The sequence below is a fragment of the Salvelinus fontinalis genome, chromosome 4 (assembly GCF_029448725.1).
Source record: "Salvelinus fontinalis isolate EN_2023a chromosome 4, ASM2944872v1, whole genome shotgun sequence".
Classification (NCBI taxonomy): domain Eukaryota; kingdom Metazoa; phylum Chordata; class Actinopteri; order Salmoniformes; family Salmonidae; genus Salvelinus; species Salvelinus fontinalis.
Window position 1 is genome coordinate 59,841,790 of NC_074668.1, and position 21,164 is coordinate 59,862,953.

Sequence of the window (21,164 nt, forward strand, 5' to 3'; positions counted from 1 at the left end):
GCATGAATCCGACACTGATGCTTCTTCAGCGTGGCTGATGGCAGGGAGTAAGGGTTGCTGGCATCAATACTTCAGCTGCCACCTACTGCTGATGTTCCCTTGAGCAAGGAACTTATACCCCCTAAACTGCTCACCGGGCACTGCGGCTGCCCTCTGCTCCAGCCTCTCCAACCTAAAGTGTGTTTGTATGTACGTGTAAATCCAGGGGCGGGTGTTAAAATTGAACTCTGCAAATATCACCAGGATGATTAAACAGACACATGCATAAGTTATGCATCTCTTATTTTGACTTAAACCTGTGTCTGAGCCAGAAATTGGATATGGGCACTGCTTGCTTATTCATCACAGTCTTGGATAATATGTAGCAGACGAGGTTCATTAGCAAGTACAGTACCACATCCAGCGAGTGCAGATTTGCTAGAAACTCCTTAAAGCACTTAGAATAACACTAAGAACTGGAATAGAGACAGTTTGGACAGAGATGTTTGGGACTAGAATGCGCCAGAGCTGAAGCATCAACTGTTTTGCCAAAGGTCTTAAAATGCCTCCATAAAAGGGATAATGAGAGCTCTTCCAAAAGGGCTCCTTTACCCAGCAGTCTCTGGGTGACTGGCCTGTTCTCCTCCAGCTGTTCCAAACTCCGGCGGGCACAGAACCACTCCACCTCATTACAGTTAGAGGCTTTTATGGGATATCAATGTGTGTGTGTGATGATGATGATGATGATGATGATGATGATGATGATGATGGATACACATACAGTACTATAGAGAGAGAAGGTGCTGGATATCATGAGTGTGCATCTGGTTTACAAGTCCCTACATTTTCTGCTTCAAATGTAAGAAAGCCACTGTGTAAAGTGAGAAGCAAGGAGTGGGATAATCAATTTGAGGATAGATTTCCTCAGGTAACTGTACATGTGAAACCCTGGTTCCAGTCAGATAACCAATCAAAGTCTGCAGTTAACCTGACATAGACCCTGTACTAACTAGCAAGGAATTGCTCGCTTCGAGGCATGTAAACATTGAAACACGCATGAGAGCATCAGCTGGTCCGGATGATTGTGTGTTCACGCTCTCCGCAGCCGATGTGAGTAAGACTTGAAAACAGGTCAACATTCACTAGCCGCTGGGGCAGACGGATTACCACGACGTGTACTCCGAGCATGCACTGACCAACTGGCAAGTGTCTTCACTGACATTTTCAACCTCTCCCTGTCTGAGTCTGTAATACCAACATGTTTCAAGCAGACCACCATAGCCCCTGTGCCCAAGAACACTAAGGTAACCTGCCTAAATGACTACCGACCCGAAGCACTCACGTCTGTAGCCATGAAATGCTTTGAAAGGCTGGTCACATCACCACCATCATCATAGCTCACATCACCACCATCATCCCTGGAAACCTTAGAGCCATTCCAATTTGCATACCGCACCAACAGATCTACAGATGATGCAATCACTATTGCACTCCACACTGCCCTTTCCCACCTGGACAAAAGGAACACATGTGAGAATGCTATTCATTGACTACAGCGCAGCGTTCAACACCAAGCTAAGGACCCTGGGACTCAAGACCTCCCTCTGCAACTGGATCCTAGACTTCCTGATGGGCCGCCCCCGGGTGGTAAGGGTAGGTAATAACACATCCGCCACTCATCCTCAACACGGGGGCCCCTCAGGGCTGTGTGCTCAGTCCCGTCCTGTACTCCCTGTTCACTCATGACTGCACGGCCAGGCACGACTCCAACACCATCATTAAGTCTGCCGATGACAACAGTGGTAGGCCGGCCTGATCACCGACAACGAGACAGCCTATAGGGAGGAGGTCAGAGACCTGACCGTGTGGTACAAGGACAACAACCTCTCCCTCAATGTGATCAAGACAAAGGAGATGATTGTGGACTACAGGAAAAGGAGGATCGAGCACGCCCCCATTCTCATCGATGGGGCTGTAGTGGAGCGGGTTGAGAGCTTCATGTTCCTTGGTCTCCACATCACCAACAAACTAACATGATCCAAACACATCAAGACACTCGTAAAGAGGGCACGACAAAAACTATTCCCCCTCAGGAGACTGAAAAGATTTGGCATGGGTCCTCAGATACTCAAAAGGTTATACGGCTGCACCATCAAGAGCATCCTGACTGGTTGCGTCACTGCCTGATATGGCAACTGCTCGGACTCTGACCGCAAGGCACTACAGAGGGTAGTGTGTACGGTCCGGTACATCACCGGGGCCAAGCTTCCTGCCATCCAGGACATCTATACCAAGCGGTGTCAGAGGAAGGTCCTAAAATTTGTCAAAGACTCCAGCCACCCTAGTAATAGACTGTTCTCTCTGCTACTGCACGGCAAGCAGTACCGGAGCGTCAAGTCTAGGTCCAAGAGGCTTCTAAACAGCTTGTACCCTCAAGCCATAAGACTCCTGAACAGCTAATCAAATGGCTACCAAGACTATGTGCACACCCCACGCTGCTGCTACTCTGTTATTATCTATGCATAGCCACTTTAATAACCCTACCTGCATGTACATAATTACCTCAACACCGGTGCCCCCCACACATTGACCCATTGACTCTGAACCGGCACCCCCTGTATATAGCCCCGCTACTGTTATTTACTGCTTGTAGTATCCTTAAAGTCTTCTTAGATTGATGACTCATGAGCTATGCTATTTTCTTATTTACATGTTTTCAAACATCTGTTCTGAAAAAGTCTGGCGGGCATCTCTCTCTAATAGAGCATCTCAGAGGTGGTGTAGCTGGTGCCACCAGATCTTCACCCCTTGATGGTGAAACAAAGTCATTTTGTGGAGACTTCACAGGAGGAGGTCGTCACGGACGGGTGGTCTCAGGAAGTTGAGCATTGTTGGTCTCAGGTGGTTTGTCCAACTGCAACTCTGGGGAACGTTCCAATGTCCTGTCCTGTTCGTTTAATAATTGATCCAGATCCCCGGATGGAACTAGAATTCGAGCTCGGATCTGATCCACGTGTCTCCTTAGTCTTTGTTCACTTCCGATGATCACAGTATAGGATACTGGTCCTGAGCAATCCTCAATGGTAGCTGGAATCCACAAGGAACATTTTTCCTAGGGAAGGTCCAGCGTAGTCCACATGTAGTCGTGTCCATGGTTTTTCTGTCCATTCCCATGGATGTAATGGCGCGGTGGGGGGTGACTTCCTGTTACTCTAACATTCTGCACACCGGCTAACCTCATTTTCCACATCGTGGTCCATCTTTGGCCACCAGACTTATGACTTCGCTAGGCCTTTCATTCTCGACATACCTGGATGCGACTGATGCAACAACTTCAGTAGCATACCCCGCCCTTGTGGTGGGATAACTACTCTTGAACCCCACAGAACACATCCATCTCGAACACTCAATGCCAAGTGGCGAGTGTAGTAAGGCATGATCTGAGGCTGTCACTGTAGTCCATCCTTTCAGGATAAATTCATGCACTTGTGATAACGGCACATTCTTTGAAGTCCATTGTCTGATTTGTGCCGTGTTCATCGGTGCATCATCCAACACATCGATCATCAAAACCTGGTCATTTTCTTCTTCCTGAATGATGATTTCTGGAACGGGCAGCCTACTCAGAGCATCAGCATTCCCATGGTATCTACCTGGTTTGTAAATTATTCTGTACTCGTAGGCCCTGAGCCACACAGCCCAACGTTGAACTCTTGGAGAGACCATTTGTGGTTCTGGCTTTTGTTCATGGAACAGAGAGATCAGAGGCTTATGGTCGGTCACAATAGTGAATGTTCTCCTGTATAAGTACTTGTGGAATCTCTGTATTCCGAATATGACAGCCAGTCTTTCCTTGTCCAGCTGAGAGTACTTTTTCTCCGCTGGCGACAACGTTCTTGACATGAACCCGATAGGTTTCTTTGCACCATTCTCCATCCGGTATGATAGCACCGCCCCCACACAATACGACGAGGCATCACATGATAAGATGAGATCTCTGTCTGCTTAGTAGTGCACTAGCACTTCAGCTGATTGCAGTAACACCTTTGACTTTGCAAAAGCTTCTTTCTGACCATTTCCAGGCCACGTCCTTCCTTAACAGTTGATATAGAGGAGCAAAGAGGGTAGAGAGGTTCGGGAGGAAGCGATTATAATAATTCAGTAAGCCTAGATAGGCTTTGAGCTCTGTAACGTTTGTCGGAGCTGGAGCTTCCACAACAGCCCTCACTTTAGCTTTGACAGTGTGTAACCCCTTGGCATCGACCTTGTGACCCAGGTACTGCACTTCATCAGCTAACAGTGTACACTTGCTCCTCTTCAGCCGGAGACCGGCGTCCTCCATCCTCCTCAAAACTTCCTCTAAGTTTCTGAGATATTCCTCCTTCGTGACAAGAATGTCGTCGAAGTAAACCGCTACCTTGGGTATCCCCTGCAGAATTCCCTCCATAGTTCTTTGGAAGATAGCTGGTGCAGAAGACACCCCGAAAAGTAAGCGTTTATAGGTAAACATCCCTCTGTGGATGTTTATGGTCAGGTACTTCTGTGAAGGTTTATCCATTAGCACTTGTCCAGTTTTGTGAACTGTTGCCCTCCGGTTAACATTGAAAGCAAATCCTCCACTTTGGGTATGGGGTACTGCTCCAGAGAGGAAACTCTATTTACAGTCAGCTCATAGTCACCGCATATTATGGTTGAACCATCTGGTTTTAGTATAGGAACAACCGGTGCTGCCCACTCAGAAAACTTGACAGCTATAATTATATCCTCTGCTAAGAGTCTGTCAATGTCCACATCCACTTTAGGCTTCATGGCATTTGGAACTGATCTTGGCCTATAGAATCTGGGAGTAGCATCAGCAGCAACATGAATGGTAGCTTGGACCCCTTTTAATGTCCCTAGCTCTTCTTTGAAAACACACTCAAGCATTGAAAGCACCTGCTGTAGTGTCAATGTCTCTGTGGTGACATGTTTGATTTCATCCCAGTTCAATTGTATTTCCTCCAACCACCCTCTTCCTAGTAAACTGGGGCCAGTACCTTCCACTACTAAGAGAGGCAGACTTTTCTTTTGTCCATGATATTCCTCTTGAACATCAGCAACTCCAATCACAGTGATCTTCTCCCCTGTGCACGTTTTGAGTTTAATGGGGGTCGTCTCTCAGTTTAGGCACTTCAACATTTTTCCACTTCATGTAGAATTGAGACCTGTTCCTCAGTGTGACACTACATCCTGTGTCTAGTTCAAACGGTACATTAAATCCATGTATTCCCATTTCCACAATGAAAGGCTTCACCTTCTTCATATTCGCCCCCTGTGCACTGTACATTGAGAACGCTTGCTCTGCGTCTGCGCACTCACTTTCACTTTCCATCCCTTGATTAGAGAGGTAGCTAGAGCTTCTGGAGGTATTCGGTTTTCTGTCCGTTCTCTTTTCTGCAGCCCGTGGCTTTTTATTTATTTATTGCGGCACGCCCTCGCAATGTGGCCTATTATCCAACATGCATAACACTTTTCATGTTTGAATTTACAGTCAAACGCTGCGTGTTTGCCTTTGCAACGATAACAGTCTATTGGCTGCTGCCCCACGGCTTTCCGTTCTTTGAAATTCAGCGCGCTCAGAGCGGCTCTCTTTTATTGTATGGCACGCAGTTGCGCCCCCTGCCTGCAAATCCAGTGCATTTCTATTCGTAGACTCCATGGCCTGAGCCAGTTTGAGTGCATTCTCAAACGTGAGATTAGGCTCTGATAACAAGTGTATTTGTATCCTGTCATTGTTAATCCCACACACCAGCCGATCGCGTAGCATTTGCGATATTGTATTCCCATAGTTACAGTCCAATGCTAGTTCTCAACTCAGACACATATTTCCCCACTGATTCGATAGGTTTTCTCATGCGTGAATCAAACTTGAATCTGTACTATCTCACTGGGTTTGAAGTGATTTTTTAATCTATGAATGACTTTTCTCCTGCTTTATCTGGGCTCAACAGGTTTCTCATTAAGCTGTACGTCTGTGCACCGACAACGCTTATGAGTATGGATTTCTGTATAGCGGCATCAGTTATTTCATTAGCAGCAAATACCAGGTTACTACACTGCTGCTCCTTAATTATTTGTTTTTCTTATCCCTCACTTGTTTTTCTAAAAGCTACATAGTTGTTAAAGGGCTTGTAAGTAAGCATTTCACTAAGATCTACTACACCTGTTGTATTCGGCGCATGTGACAAATAGATTGGATTTATTTTGATTTGATTTATAATTCCTACCTGTACCATTAGAGTATTTGGCCCGAAAAGCTTACATTTTAGACCCCCAGCACACTAGCTGTGAATCTGAAAGGAAGTTCAAGTATACAATCCAAGAAAAGCTGCCAAGAACAGAATACATGGTGGGAGTTGGGTCAAACTTTCAGGAGATGGATAAAGAAATAATATCGACAGTATTAGGACCAAGAGGGAGAAAGTTATTATTTTATGAGACTATTTCCCAAACAAGGCCACTATCTCTCTCTGTCCTGATCTCATTTCAGTTTCATCAGCAACAACACATCCCTGCACCGAAGCAAAGCTGCTTAGAGCATAACATGCTTGATAAAAAAAAAAGAGTTACATTGCATTATTTTTCATGCTGTTATTCTATATAATAAAACAGAAAGGCTGCAACAGCCAGACTTGCAAAATTGAATTACGGGGCTGAAAAATATATCCCACGGTAGAAAAAATCCACAACAAGTCGTACCCAAATCCCCCGAAACCAGGACAATGGAAGACAATGGAATGTGAGTAATTTTGGTGTGGGATGACCGCTATACTGAGAAATCAGACAGCCAGAGACAGTGAGACGTCTGGGTAACAGCCGAGTTTGACAGGCTGCTGTTAGAACACCGCTGTTCGATTAGGCTTTCGTGGGTTGATTAGGCTACCCAACTGGTCCCAGTGCCTTCTGTTGCTAAAGAGGTCACTTTGACCACACAATGACCAACAGAACTCCGCTAGACCATACTCCACATGTGGGGCAAGCGACCACTTTTCCACTCAAATGGTATTTGGTCAAGGTAAAAAAGGTGGCTATCAGTACAAACCTGTAGACTGTAGTTGAAACAAATATTAAATGGTTATCATCAAAGAAAGGGTAGACTGAATTACTAATCCCCTAAACAGTTGTTCACCCAAAATGGCCAATGATCATCGTTTGCTCTGATTCAAAATGTCAAACTGAACGCAGTTAGCCACCGTCGATCGGCTGTTTTGGCTAGGAGGGAAATCACCAGTAAAACTGACATGTGGATAAAAAGTTCACTACGAGTTAAACAAGCAGCCTTAAATAGTTTTTCATCCAAGCAGAAAATGTAATATTGTAGGAAAAGAAAAAACAAAATTGATTGAAGATTTCAGGGTTCGTCAATACGTACAGAGCGAGGAAACTGCCTCTTCACCTCAGAAGCCTGCCTGTGGGCAAATCAGAAAACATTTTTCTCACGCTGCCAACACATATGAGAGATGCCAGATATTCAAATGCAGCTTAAAAATGCAGCTTTCTGCAGAAAGAAGACGTGTGCATCGTTGCTGTTGGTAGTGCTGCTATATGAGGTCCGGCCATATACACAAGGTCCTTCGTATAGACCTTTAGACATGTTTGATCATGTAATTTACACAACGCAGGCAATTAAAGAGATTAGAGAACACAAACACATCCGGGGGTTCTGGTCTTCATTTCCCTCTTTAATGATCCCTGCTCAACAGCGTAGTAGATGAGCCACTGATTGCAGCACAACTGTTTCTACCATTAGTAAACACACAGGGATATAATAGGCTTTCCCCAATAGGGAATGTGGAGTCTATGCTGCAGTGGTATACTGTACAGTCTGTCCATGGAGAGCACTGTGTGTGTTCATCCTCTTGTGATGTTTGTTTGGTTATTATGCACCTGTGGTGCTGTATGTAGGAACGCTATTCATGTATTTTTTAGACCACAATTAGGGCTTCCCGATACAGATGCGGTTTTAAGGGTCTCTTGCATGTACAGTGACTCTCTGGGTAAAGGTACGATTATGGTTGGATCATTAAAACGACTGACATAAATGAGAGACAATTTGGCTGTTGATGAATTGCAATGTCTTTAGGTACGTTTAAAAATTCCCAAATTTTCCTCTTCAAAATCACATAACATTCTTTGTCTAGACTTAACTAACTTAACGTTAGTAAGGTTTGTAATTTCTATGTGTAGAAAATCCTGTTTGGTCATAACGCACATTTTACTGGTGTTGGATAACTTGGCTATAGTTTTTGTTCTTTGAAGTAACAATGCAGGCCCGGGGGCTAGGTAGAACAAATCATCCTTCCTCTGTAACACGAGACAATTTATTTCAGTAAGCCAGACATAACAGAGAAAAACATAACTGAAAAACTTTTTGAACTTGTGTTAGAACACGCTCCTCTGACTTGACTTAGCTGACAACAGCTGGCTGAATAAGTCAGTGGGCGCTCCATCGATCCAACTCTCCCTGCCCTGCCTGCCGTGGGTGGGTGGGAGCTGCTGCCTGCCTTCCCGAATGCCAAAGGCTTTAAAGCCATGAGCACTGGGACTCTCTTAAGGGCCATTAGGTAACCACACAAATGAGGGGATTCTTGTCCTCAACAGAAACAGATATCTAAAGCGGGGATAGAAAATACACTAATTGGCTATTAGTTTTTCACTGTTTCCGTACAAATGTAAAACAAATACCTGACATATAGAGAAAGGTGCTTAGGGAGAAATCTAGCCACAGGCCACTCCTGATGTAAACATACTGTGGTAGTGGGAGAAGAGGTAGTGAGGACAAACTTAGGTCTCTAAGCCAGGGGCAGATTGCACTGTGCGAGAGGGAAGGCAAGAAAGAGAGAAACAGAGGTATATAGAGTGCGTAGTGCAGACTTACACAGGTCTGCAGATGACTAGGTCTCCCTTGTTGGTACCGTATGCAAGCCCCAGGCCAGGTTCTGGGAGCCAGCGGGCCGAGTTGATGCTGACGTGTCTCCGCTGATCAGAAGCCATGGGGTACACCACATCAAACATTCTCTAGGGGGGGAATGGGGACATACGGAAATAAATCAATTACAGACAGAGCAGAGCACCACTATTGTCCCAATATGATACAACCTAACAACAAAAGTACTCCAATTAATTTTATTGCATTAGCACCGTCTTCTAATGAGCTTTATCTTTCACATTAGATTAGCATGTTATAACCAATATATTAACATGAAATTAATAAGTTATCAATTAACCCGAGAATTCAGAACCTGAGACATAATCCGTTTCTAGTGCGGGAATAGCAGAACAACGTTAGAACTTTAGTCTGTCTGCTGAAATGCTGATTAGAGTTGTTGAGTCGAGCAGCTCCCTGTCTTAACGGTTGGCTGTTCCCTCAATGAATCAAGTTCAGAAGAGACGTTGTTGGAGTGCCCATTTAAGAGCAGTCACCTTGGCTTGTCACACCACTTCTCAATATGACTAGCCAAAACTGCTGCTATGACAACCATATCAGGTGACTGACACGGGTACTACTTCCTGCCTCTGCGTTGTCTGCCTCTTATCTTGTGAAACGAAGATGAATGACCACATATACCCGTCTGTCTACATCTGCATACATTTTACACCACTCCGAGACAAAATACGGAGAAATAACAAAGGAGAAGGGTAAAAAGTTGTTTGATTCATCTCCAAACGTAGGAGCAAGACAGCATAATTGGAGATCTGCATAAGAGCTGTCAGCTCAGAGAGCCTTATTGGACAGTCTATGCTGCCATAACTTGGGCGGTGTGTCAGATGTGCTCGCAGGGAATGCAAAATGTTCAACTTACAAATTGAGAACACATCACATTTTTAGGTGGTAGATGAGCTTAAATATTGCAGATACATTGTAGCTTCTAATGTAATTTTCTGCGTCATTTCCAATCCCATTAAAAAAATATATATATTAGTTGAAGTCAGAAGTTTACATACACCTTAGACAAATACATTTTTCACAATTACTGACATTTAATCCATAACAAAATTCCCTGTCTTAGGTCAGTTAGGATCACCACTTTATTTAAGAATGTGAAATGTCAGAGTAAATGCAGAGATAAGGATTTATTACAGCTTTTATTTCTTTCATCACATTCCCAGTTGGTCAGAAATTTACATACACTCAATTAGTATTTGGTAGCATTGCCTTTAAATTGTTTAACTTGGGTCAAACGTTTCGGGTAGCTTTCCACAAGCTTCCCACAGTAAGTTGGGTGAATTTTGGCCCATTCCTCCTGACAGAGCTGGTGTAACTGAGTCAGGTCTCGCACACACTTTTTCTCTTCTGCCCACAAATGTTCTATAGGATTGAGGTTCAGGGCTTTGTGATGGCCACTCCAATACCTTGACTTTGTTGTCCTTAAGCCATTTTGCCACAACTTTGGAAGTATGCTTGGGGTCATTGTCCATTTGGAAGACCCATTTGCGACCAAGCTTCAACTTCTTGACTGATCAAATATAGGTGTCAAACAAATATAGGTGTGCCAAGCTTGTAGCGTCCTACCCAAGAAGACTCTATGCTGTAAACGCTGCAAAAGGTGCTTCAAAGTACTGACTAAAGGGTCTGAATACTTATGTAAAATGTGATATTTCAGTTTGACATTTTTTATACATTTCCAAAAATGTATAAAAACCTGTTTTTGCTTTGTCATTATGCGGTATTTTGTGTAGATTGATTAGGGAAACATTTCTTATACATTTTAGAATAAGGCTGTCACGTAACCAAACGCGGAAAGAGGCAAGGGGTCTGAATACTTTCCAAAGGCACTGTACATAACATTCTATTGGTTGCAAGAATTTCGTAGAATAATTTAGATAGAAAAATTCTAAATTTTGAATTCAGCGTTGTTTTGTGTATCAGTTCATAAACCATGTGCCATGGAATCAGTACATCGAAAATCTCTTCCCAACTATTTTGCAATCTATATGGCACAGGTGTCAATTGTCCTTAAATGAAACTGGTACATTTATCACAATTTTCTTCAACCAATTTTGGTCTTTAATGCAGGGGCAACAGACAATTTTTTTTTTGCTCATAGAAATAAAAAAAAACGGGTCGCTAGTTGTAGGCAAGACCATAAGCAAACAGGTAAACTGTGATATTACTAGAGTTAAATCAGGGTGATTGTTCCACAAACAGACAGGTATTTTCCTTTCCATGGTAGCACGATCTTATCTACTTTCTATTAAAATTCATTGGAGTGAGAATTTCTTTCTTACAGGAGTATGTCCACATCCCCGTCAGACAATTGTATTGGTAAACTACACGGTAATTTAAAAGTTGTATTTTTTTGTGATCCATTACGTAATAAAGTACACATAATTTGGTTTTAATCAAGATACTTTTTCTAACCTATCTAGATTCTCTATGAGGCTGTGGAGGGATCCAAATTGTGGATTTAAAAGAATACATTAATCAGCGTACAATGACACTTGTGTTTTTAAGCCCTGAATTTCTAACCTCTCAATATTATTGTTGGATCCGATTTTAACAGCTAACATTTTGATTGCAATAATAAATAGATATGCCGATAGTGGACAACCTTATTTCACTCCTCGTGGCAGTTTAAAACTTTGAGAAGTAGCCATTATTGACTTTTTACACATAGGGTTACTATACATAACTTTAACTCATTTTAGTAGAGATTCTCCGAAATTGAAATATTCCAAGCATTTCTATATAAACTCTAGTTGTACATTATCAAAGACCTTTTCAAAGTTAGCTATGAATACCAGGCCTGGTTTCCCAGATTTTTCATAGTGTTATATTGTTTCCAGTGCTGATTAGGATGAATAATTTCCGACAATACCTTTTTAATTCTACACGTTAAGCATTTTGCTAGAACACTGAAGTGTAAGGGGCCTCCAATATTTCAAATGGACTGAATCTTTAACATTTACCACTTGGATCCTATTTCAGTAATAATGAAATCTGACCTTGTGTGTCTGATAATCTACCATTCATATCGTAGTGGTTAAAGCATGCTAATAACAGTCCTCTGAGTATATCAAAAAAGGTTTGGTATACTTCTACTGGTATGCCATTCAGCCCAGACTTTTCCCCCGGACTTAGAGGCTTTAATAGCATCAATACGTTCTTCCTCTGTAATGTGGCCTTCACATGAGTCTTTCTGTACAGATGTTGATTTTACATTATTAATTGAAAGAAAAATTCATACAATTAGTTAATGGAGATGGAAGAGACTTAAATGAAAACATATGCTTAAAGTACTTTACTTCCTCTTTCAAAATATTGTTTGGTGAATCAGTCATTTGTAACAAGTTTCAGTAAATTATTTTTGGTAGCATTTCTATGTTGAAGATTTAAAAATAATAATAATTTGCTGCATTTTTCGCCATTATCCACCCAGTTCGCTTTTTTTTTAATAATATATTTTCCTGAATAAGTTCCTCCATTTATTTTTGTTTATCCTCTAACTTATTGTGACCTTCTATGGTACAGTTTTTTTTGCTATCTGTGCTATTAGTCCTTCATTACCTTTGTTAATATGGACTCTTTTGACCTAAATTGCTTTTGTTTTAGAGATGAGTACTGAATTGCATGGCCTCTAAAGGCACATTTAAAAGTGTCCCATTCAATAATGGGATCTGCTGTACCTATGTTATGATGGGAAAAAGTCAGTTATAAATGATTGTCCTAAAACAAGTTATTATCCAATAGGCCTTGATTAAATCAACCCCCCCCCCGCCCCAAAAAGTTAAAACGTCATCTCAATGATCATTTACCCTAGTTGCCATGGCTGCATGGCATCTTCAAAAATGGGGAGGAACGGAGAACAGTCTCACTAACAGCAAGAGGCAGTGGGAAAGACAGAAAGACAACATCAAAGTGGCACCCTGATGTTGTTTACTCAGCCAAGTCATTAGAGGCTGCCCAGGCAGTGGGTTCTGCTTCCTGGTTTCATCAGGCCCTCTGAGGGCTGGATCTGGGGTGGCCATGGGACACTGGGCTGTGTTCTGGGTCACTGGGATGTCACAGATGGAACCCTGGCTCCAAGCCCTGCATCATAAACACTTTACCCCTCATCCTTCACACACCACCTACCACATCCCCTGCTACATTCTGATACATGCACAGCCAAAACAGAGTCACATACTGAGCCACCAAACACAGAACACTTTCAAAGACTCTTCATTACTATTTAAGTGTGGCACATTGTGAGACTGTGTAAACGGTGTGGTACATTCTCTAAAACGGTAATCATGACTATAAAAAACACAAATTAAAAAGGGAGAATGAAATGTTTCACAGTGCTGTTGATCATAGATCATCAAGACCATCAGCAGACAAGTTCCTCTGAAAGAGGAAAGGGAACACACTGTACTGTGGTCTGCCAAAGGGCCATGAGAGATCACAGGGTAGATTTAAGACTTAAATTAAATGTGCATAACCATGATTCTACTTGGGGTCTAGCCAAATAAGTTTCTCCATTACACTAGACCACTTTGTACTGCTGGAATATAAAAGGCTAGAGTCTACACCTGGAGGCATGTGAAAAATCCTCTCATTGATTGTAAGCCCATTTTCTATTCCAATCTTGTTGGAGCAAAAACATTCTAAAGCAGATCAATAAAGATATTTGGTACCTTCAGAATCCAGTTAAAGTAGAGTCCATGCAGGCTCTGCCAGCGCTGGTTTGTTTGTTTGGGGTTGCTAATCTGGCTGGCCATTGTGAGAGGGCTGGAACTGCGAGGGTATTATTGAGCTACTGTGCTGTACTGAATTGTAATGTCTGTGTCTCACGTTCCTCCTCAGTTGGTTAGATAAATGGGGTGAAAATCTATTGTTCATCCCCAAAAATGACGGCGTTAAAGTAGCTATTTATAAAGAGTCGTACTTCTTTGCCAGCCAGAAGCAGCCCATCATTTACATTCTCCTTTACCTCCAGATGTGGGCGGTTTCATTTTGTTACTGTCACCCTGCGGATGCTCACAGATGATGTGGGTCTAGGTTCTTGCTGGCATTTTCAAGTTCAATTCAAATAAACCTGAATCAAGACGCATTGATGAAAGCACAAATAAATGGCATAATACTGTTGTTGTCCCATGAAATTCCAAAGGATTAACGTTGGCCAAACTCACCCTCATGGAAGTCTCTCCACCATGGGGCTGTTGCAGGCGTAACACTTGCGCTACCATGTGGTCTGTAGTGTGATGGAGCAGGATCCTGCGGGAGGCCAAGCCCACCATCACGTAGTGGCCCATCGGGGACAGGCTGACAGAGATGGCATTAGGACCTAGACAAAGAAGAGATGGTTAGGCTACGCATGTTGAGCATGGATGTGTTTGGCATATAAACTTAAAGCAACTATTGAACACCTTTTGGCACGGTTTTACATGAGGGCCTAAAAACAGTATTTAAAGTCTGACTGAAACACTCCATAGTGTAAATTGCTTTATACATAATTGGGATTGTATTCTGAATGTCTCTGACTCAGCAGCTATAAATAACAGACAACAGGAACCATTAAATTAAACTTTCCTGCCTTCCCTGGTGCCTTAGATTGATGCATGCTACTGTACAAGCAGGCTAATGCAAGTCAGTTGAATTTCCTAACAAACCAGTTGTGTTTCTTAATTAATGGTTTTTGACGACAGTTGAATGTTTGTTCCCACTTGAGAAACATACAGTAAAACAAACTAATTAAAAAGGCAACCATTTGGAAACCGATGCTATTATCCAGTTAGGAATCTGGAGTATATCCAAAATGGAGAGACTCCCTCTGTTGAATGCAGCCTGCACCTGGTAAAAATCTAAAAACTATATTTGTGTACTTGATTAAGCTATTGCCTAGTCTTAAATGACCGGTAAGTGTTTGTACTGCTCGTGAGAGTAGCTGAACTGTAAATTACGGTGTTCACAACTACTTTGGGCCTATACCTGCTCTAAATAATTTGTTCTGTATTTATGGCTAAGCTAAATAAGTAGGCCTCCCACATTCCCATATCTACTTACCACCAAAAAAGTGTTGCCTAGATTAAAGCTTTAATTTGCCTTTATCAATCTTCATGCTTAATACGCCTTAATTAATATAATACTTACACAATACATGGACTTTATATTTCATCTTCAAACACGTAAAATGGATATGTACACTTTACTCGGCTCCCGAGTGGCGCAGCAATCTAAGGCACTGCATCTCAGTGCTAGAGGCGGCACAACAGGCCCTGGTTCGATTCCAGGCTGTATCACAACCGGCCGTGATTGGGAGTCCCATAGGGCGGCGCACAATTGGCTCAGCGTTGTTCGGGCCATCATTGTAAATAAGAATGTGTTCTTAACTGACTTGCCTAGTTAAATAAAAGTTTGAATAAAAAAAATATAAAATGTGAATAGTCATGGGATGTGAGCTGATTAAAATGATATACAATGTTATCCTAGTAGCTGCTTTTACTATGAGAACTATAAACCTGCCCCAAACATTCCATTACAATGATGTAAAATCCAATGTTGGGCCTGTTGAGGCCAATTATATTACTTTTACTATTCTAGTTACAGACCAATCTGCTATGGTCCCATAGGTAAGAATACATCTTCATTTAGAGTAACTGCATGTAATGGTTTGCTGCTCTCATCATCAGGTGAAAACGTATTGGCATTCCTACGGAATTTTAAATGTATGCGTCAAGTTTCTGGTCCTCTGTTTTATGAAAACAGTTAATAGGATAACATAGTATATAATTGTAATCGGCTCACATCCATAACTATTCACATGTACTGTACATATCCATTTTACATGTTTGAAGATTTAATACTGCCATTATTGATCATAATATCGTCCCAAATCAGCAATTCAGAAAGGTTTTTGGGCAAATTTTTGCCAGAATTATGTGAATAATTTATAATGTTTATATATCTGGCTCACAAGGTTGTGTATTCTACATCACTATGAACATTTGAAGATATTTTTTGGGTTTTACTACAATTATATTTCATATAGGTATGGTCATGTGAAATTATCCAAGAAGATCTCATTGAGTTGTTTGGCGGCCATATTGTAAAAAGGCTTCTATGGAGTTAATGCAGGAATTCTGTGATGGCCCAGTACCTACAAATCTTTTTAAAACACCGTTTTTTCTTGCTGTGTGTGCAATTTGGTGCCTCTATCACCAAAGTTACAATCCAAAAACATAGCGGCCCTATTACTAGGGATGAGCGCGGTTATTTGAATACTTAAAAATCCGAACGGCCGTTAGTATTTGATTACTTGCGAGAGTATTCATTTGAGAGAGAAAAACATACACCTATTTTAATGAAAGGCTTTGTCTAAAATGCAATTATAAATGTAACATTGCAACATACAAGGATAGACCTTGACATTAAACATTTTTATAAAACAAAGTTAGTTTTCTTATGTGCGCCCCATCAACAAAACAAATCTGGTAGCCTAGGCTACACACTTTGAGTGTAATATACTGTTGTCAATCAAAGCAGCAGTCAGCGGCTCCATGTGTAGAAAGTGAAGTGAAGTTCTAATCAATGCTAAATGAAATTACAATTACAGAATGAAGTTGGCTAAATGAGGAGGAGCAGGCTACAATGATCAGCCAACAGGTAGGCTGTTTAATATGGAGTTGTTGTAGACAAGGATCACACCATACTAGCATCAATTATCCATGCTAGCAAGCTAGCTTCTTTAAATAGATTTGATGAAGTCAAGACAGACACCTCCAGATGAGATGATAGACAACCTATCACAGCAACAAGTTTGTCTAATTTGTGCGAGTCGGTTTGGCTACTTTCTTCCTCTCTGTGTCAGACACACCAGCCCCTGCCCCCCCCCCCCCCCCCCCCCAGGATGGAGGGATTAAAGAAAGAGTAATAACACACAGAAAGTTACCATTGCTGCACTGCTAACACCCATTTTCCAACTCTAGGGACACAGACCTTCAAAACATCACTATGAGACAGCCCACGTGAGCCTGACGACCCAAATTCGGGGGCCTGGCTCACGGACCACCTTGTTACTTCAGAGCAGGGGTGTCAAACTCATTCCATGAAGGGCCTAATGTCTGCTGGTTTTTGTTTTTTCCCTTTCAATTTCAATTTCAATCAAGTACAAGGGAGGAGCGACACTCGGCCCTCCGTAGAATGAGTTTGACACGTGATTTAGAGAGAAAATGACTCACCGAATCTCTTGGAGTAGAGCATCTCTCCCAGGTTGTGAGGCGCCAGAGAGTAGATAGCCAGGATGCCCTCATCTGGGAAGCCCCGCTGGCTGCTGGGTATGAACACGGCCAGGAGCTGCCCGTCTGCAGAGATGTCACAGCTGGCGTCATTGTAGATCTTGCAGTTCTGCACCAGCACGTTGACAGAGGCTGCAGTGGCAGGAGGAGAGGCACTGATATATGACCATTCAGTTTCACACATCTCCTACTGTGTACATGTCTGGTGCACATCAGCTATACAAAGAGCCCACATTGTAAATAGGCGAATGTCTCAGAAGCTTGGAGGGAGAACGCAAGGAGAAGAAAAGTTCACATTATCATTCAGTCATATTTTTTACCCCTAAGCTAGTCCACATTGCATTGACATAGTAAATTGATCATTTACATATCTAGTATGTCTCAGAGAGCTGCACCTGCAAAGAAAAAAATAAATAGTTCCCACTGCCAATAAACTATCAGACAGCATTGCAAAGAAAACAAATGCTAATTTCAGTCTGTTCAAAATATTTACCTAAAGTTAAAAAAAAAACGGGAAAAAAACTTTGTAATACTTATTTTGGCATTGATCTTAATGTTACATTCCAACACCCGGCATAATCCCTTCCTGTCTCCCTAGAGGAATAAACAATCCAAAACATGATTAAGTCATTTCTCAAAGCAGGCTCCGAGCAGCGGCTATATTAACACCTAACTCTCCTCCAAGTGTTGAGATACTGTAAGAAAGGAAGTAATACTGGTAATGACTATACTGACAACTTGATGTATTGATGGAAATAGGCTAAATAAAATGCATTCCATTTTTAGAGGGGTAACTATCAACAAGTGCATTGGCAATGTCATTGTATTGATATTGTATTATCCATTCAACAACAAGAGGCATTTCTAAAGGCGAAGGGTCCCAAATATGAGTATAAAAGTGTTAGTGTTTCTTTACAAAGAAAGAGTACCCTTATGGCAAAGCTGTGTCAAAGTGAACAAATGGGTCACATACAGCAGGCAGAAGAGGGATATCGCCAGATAGCTGCAAGCAGACCATGCTCCAGCTCCTCTAGCTGGTCATTCTCTGCGCACACCTTGGTTGAGGGAGCCGTTCTCCTTCCAATAACCTAGTCCAAGGATGTCTGTTATGGAACCAATACCAGTGGGTCTACTTGAGTCCAGTGAGGACCATAGTGATGGCTGGTGAGGGAGGGGTGGACACTGCATAGTGTATGGCCCATACAAGGGGTGATCAAAGCTGCTTGTAGGGAAGATTTAAGGTGGGCCATGTCAATTAAGTAAAGCAGTGAAGTAGTAGCAATGTAGGGCCGGGGCCTTGGGGGCAGACCCAGTGTTTTCCCTCTCAGCTTTATGAGCTCAATCCGTCAAGCAAAGCTAAATGGACAGAGTAGGCGTGAAGCAGCGACTTGTGTAAGTCCATTTGTGCTTTCACAAACAAATACACTTAACTTGTATAGGGTACACAATGTGCAAAGTATGAGTAATTGAGAGAGTTGAGCACAGTTGTCGATTCAAATGTTGAGAAAGTTCACTAGCCTCCAGATAACATTTGTCTACACGGTTCCAGATATCGCCTCTGGCTCCGTATAAATTAAAACATGTAGACTACATTTAAAAATAAATAAAAAATACTACCAAAAAGCAGTACAATTCCCATGACTCCAAGCATGAACATGTTTTAACAACAACAATATCAACAGCTAAATACATTAATGTAAGTGGAGTAACCATATTACTGTAGCAAGAAACCATTATTACATTTTTCCTTACTATTAAGTAGCCTAATTAAAATTAATGACTGGCCTTTCTGACAAACAACAATCTAAAACAACAATAATCAAAATGTTGTGTGTTGCGTAAGATTTATTTATTTGTCACATACACAGAATGTGGGATAAGTGGATGATTGTCAAAATTAAAAGGGATACTTTTTATTGTCAATATGCTTTCACATTCAAACGCTAAACCAATATATTTATTTACTGCGAAATTAAACCTCAAAGCCTCTCAGCAATAAAATTGGCCCAGCTTCCTGCCATCGCTGCCAACATACTGTGATTAGCATTTTAAGAGAACAGTCCAATAGCAAACATCCATAGGACGGATGGCTTAGTCAGGTGATGGAACTATGACATTCTTTCTTAAACTGTTCTAGGCTTCGTGAATATTATAGCTGACCTGGGTTTTTAAAAAGGCACTCCGTTGTGCCATATCCTGTTATCGATCAAATCGACATCACTCGTCCGGCATGGCCATACAATTTCAACCACCCATTACTCAACTCCCAGTTGAGTAAAATCTAATTTTCGTTGAGGACAGAGGATGCCCCTCTGCCAGCTTCTTCTTGCTCCCTCGCCCTCTCTCCAAACATGATCTGGCAGTTTGCGTCACACTACAAATTAGCTTTCCCCTTCAGCCACTCTCAGGCGGGATATTCTGCCAGTAATGGTGCAAAGCTCTGACTAAGTCGGGATGAGAGGAGAGCAATTTTTGTGCCCCCACCCTTATGTTTCCTAATCTGGGACAGGTCTGGGAGGAGAAGATGGGAGCTTCCTGGCCATTCAGTTGAGTTTTTTTGAGGATGCTGGCTTGTGATCTCTACTCCCCCAGCAGGCATATGGGTTGGATTTGCGAAAGACAGCAGACAATGTGTGTCACAGAACAAATAAGTCTAGGCAAGCAAGGTCAAAAAGTACCAGACAGATTTAAACTGAAAACAACAAAGTTATAACACTGCATGAAAAGCATGTCTGGTACCAACTTTGTGATAGAAATGTCAGGGGAATAAAATACGTCACTTTCACTGTAACAGTGAAGAGAGGTGCCACCTTTTCCATCCCAAATGTCATTGATAGGGGAAAATAACTAAATCGGAGGATGGGCAATGTAATCGCTCCTTGGACATTTACTATCACACTTCCTCCATGCCCCAAGCACTCTACAAGACATCTGAGGACACATTTGTTTTACACTTTTTGTAAGAATATGGCCAGCTTTCCATGAGTGCAAGAGTCTTGATGTGAACGCACTGTTCCAACAACCAATTAATTTAGAGAGAGTGGGGCCTTTGAAAATGTTCCACGATATCGGCATGGTTCCACACTTAATGCAATCTGCTTGTAACCACCAATTACTCTGCAAGGGTGAAAATACATCACGCAATCTTAGCATCTGAACTAGGTCTGTGACAATAGCAGTATCTCAATATTTCTTCGGTGGCAAAAATGAAAACACAAAGGACACCAAACTCTTTGGTCCTTTAAAAACCTGCTGTATGTAAAATATTGTGTGCTAATAGCTTGGAAAAGGACTGAATATCAACATTAGGGCTTTTTTTCTAAAGAAGTTTAATCCGCTTAGTATCTTGGCAAGGAAAACAACACTAACGAGTGTCACGATACTGGTATCGTCCCGGCAGGATTTCCATTAGCCGGTAAATGTCGGCTTATGGCCGATAAAATAAATGAAAAGTCGATAAATAAAATTGTTGCCGGACAAATTGTCTGGAAGAAAAAAAGAATACATTGCAAAATATATATATATTTTTTCCATTGATGGAAATACTAGACGATGTGCTCCAACTTCAAAGGCAAATATACTTCATAGGCTAATAAATCCACAAGCTGCTTGAAAATCAGTGTCGGGTGTGTGTGTTTCTATTTTTACTTCCGCAAAAGACGTGTGGTTCTCATAAGGGACTTCAGCTAAGTGTACCCAGACTGGGCAAAATTGGCAAAGATTGTATTGATTATCCCCGTTTTTAGTGTGCCTGCCGAGAGGGGATTCCCTCTTCAAAACAGAGTAAAGACGGCTTCAAGATCACGCCTTCTTGAGGACAAAGTAATGAGGCTGATATGCATCACAAGCTGCTGCAAGGAGAAGGACAGCTTTAATTCCCCAACAGCAACGGCTCACTTTGAGCAGGCCGACGTCTGCCGCAAACGCAG

General features: G+C 42.0%; 1 protein-coding gene across 5 annotated transcripts in view; it reads right to left on the reverse strand.

Annotated features, from left to right (window-relative positions):
- LOC129854096 (activating molecule in BECN1-regulated autophagy protein 1A-like) overlaps positions 1–21,164 on the reverse strand; it is a 99,229-nt gene that overhangs the window by 17,891 nt on the left and 60,174 nt on the right. For all 5 annotated transcript variants that reach the window (XM_055920751.1, XM_055920750.1, XM_055920752.1 and 2 more), the window contains 3 exons: positions 17,179–17,367; positions 14,131–14,285; positions 8,897–9,036 (listed from right to left, as the gene is read on the reverse strand). In XM_055920751.1, coding sequence (XP_055776726.1) covers positions 8,897–9,036; positions 14,131–14,285; positions 17,179–17,367 — 484 coding nt within the window. The remainder of the gene's footprint in view (positions 1–8,896; positions 9,037–14,130; positions 14,286–17,178; positions 17,368–21,164) is intronic.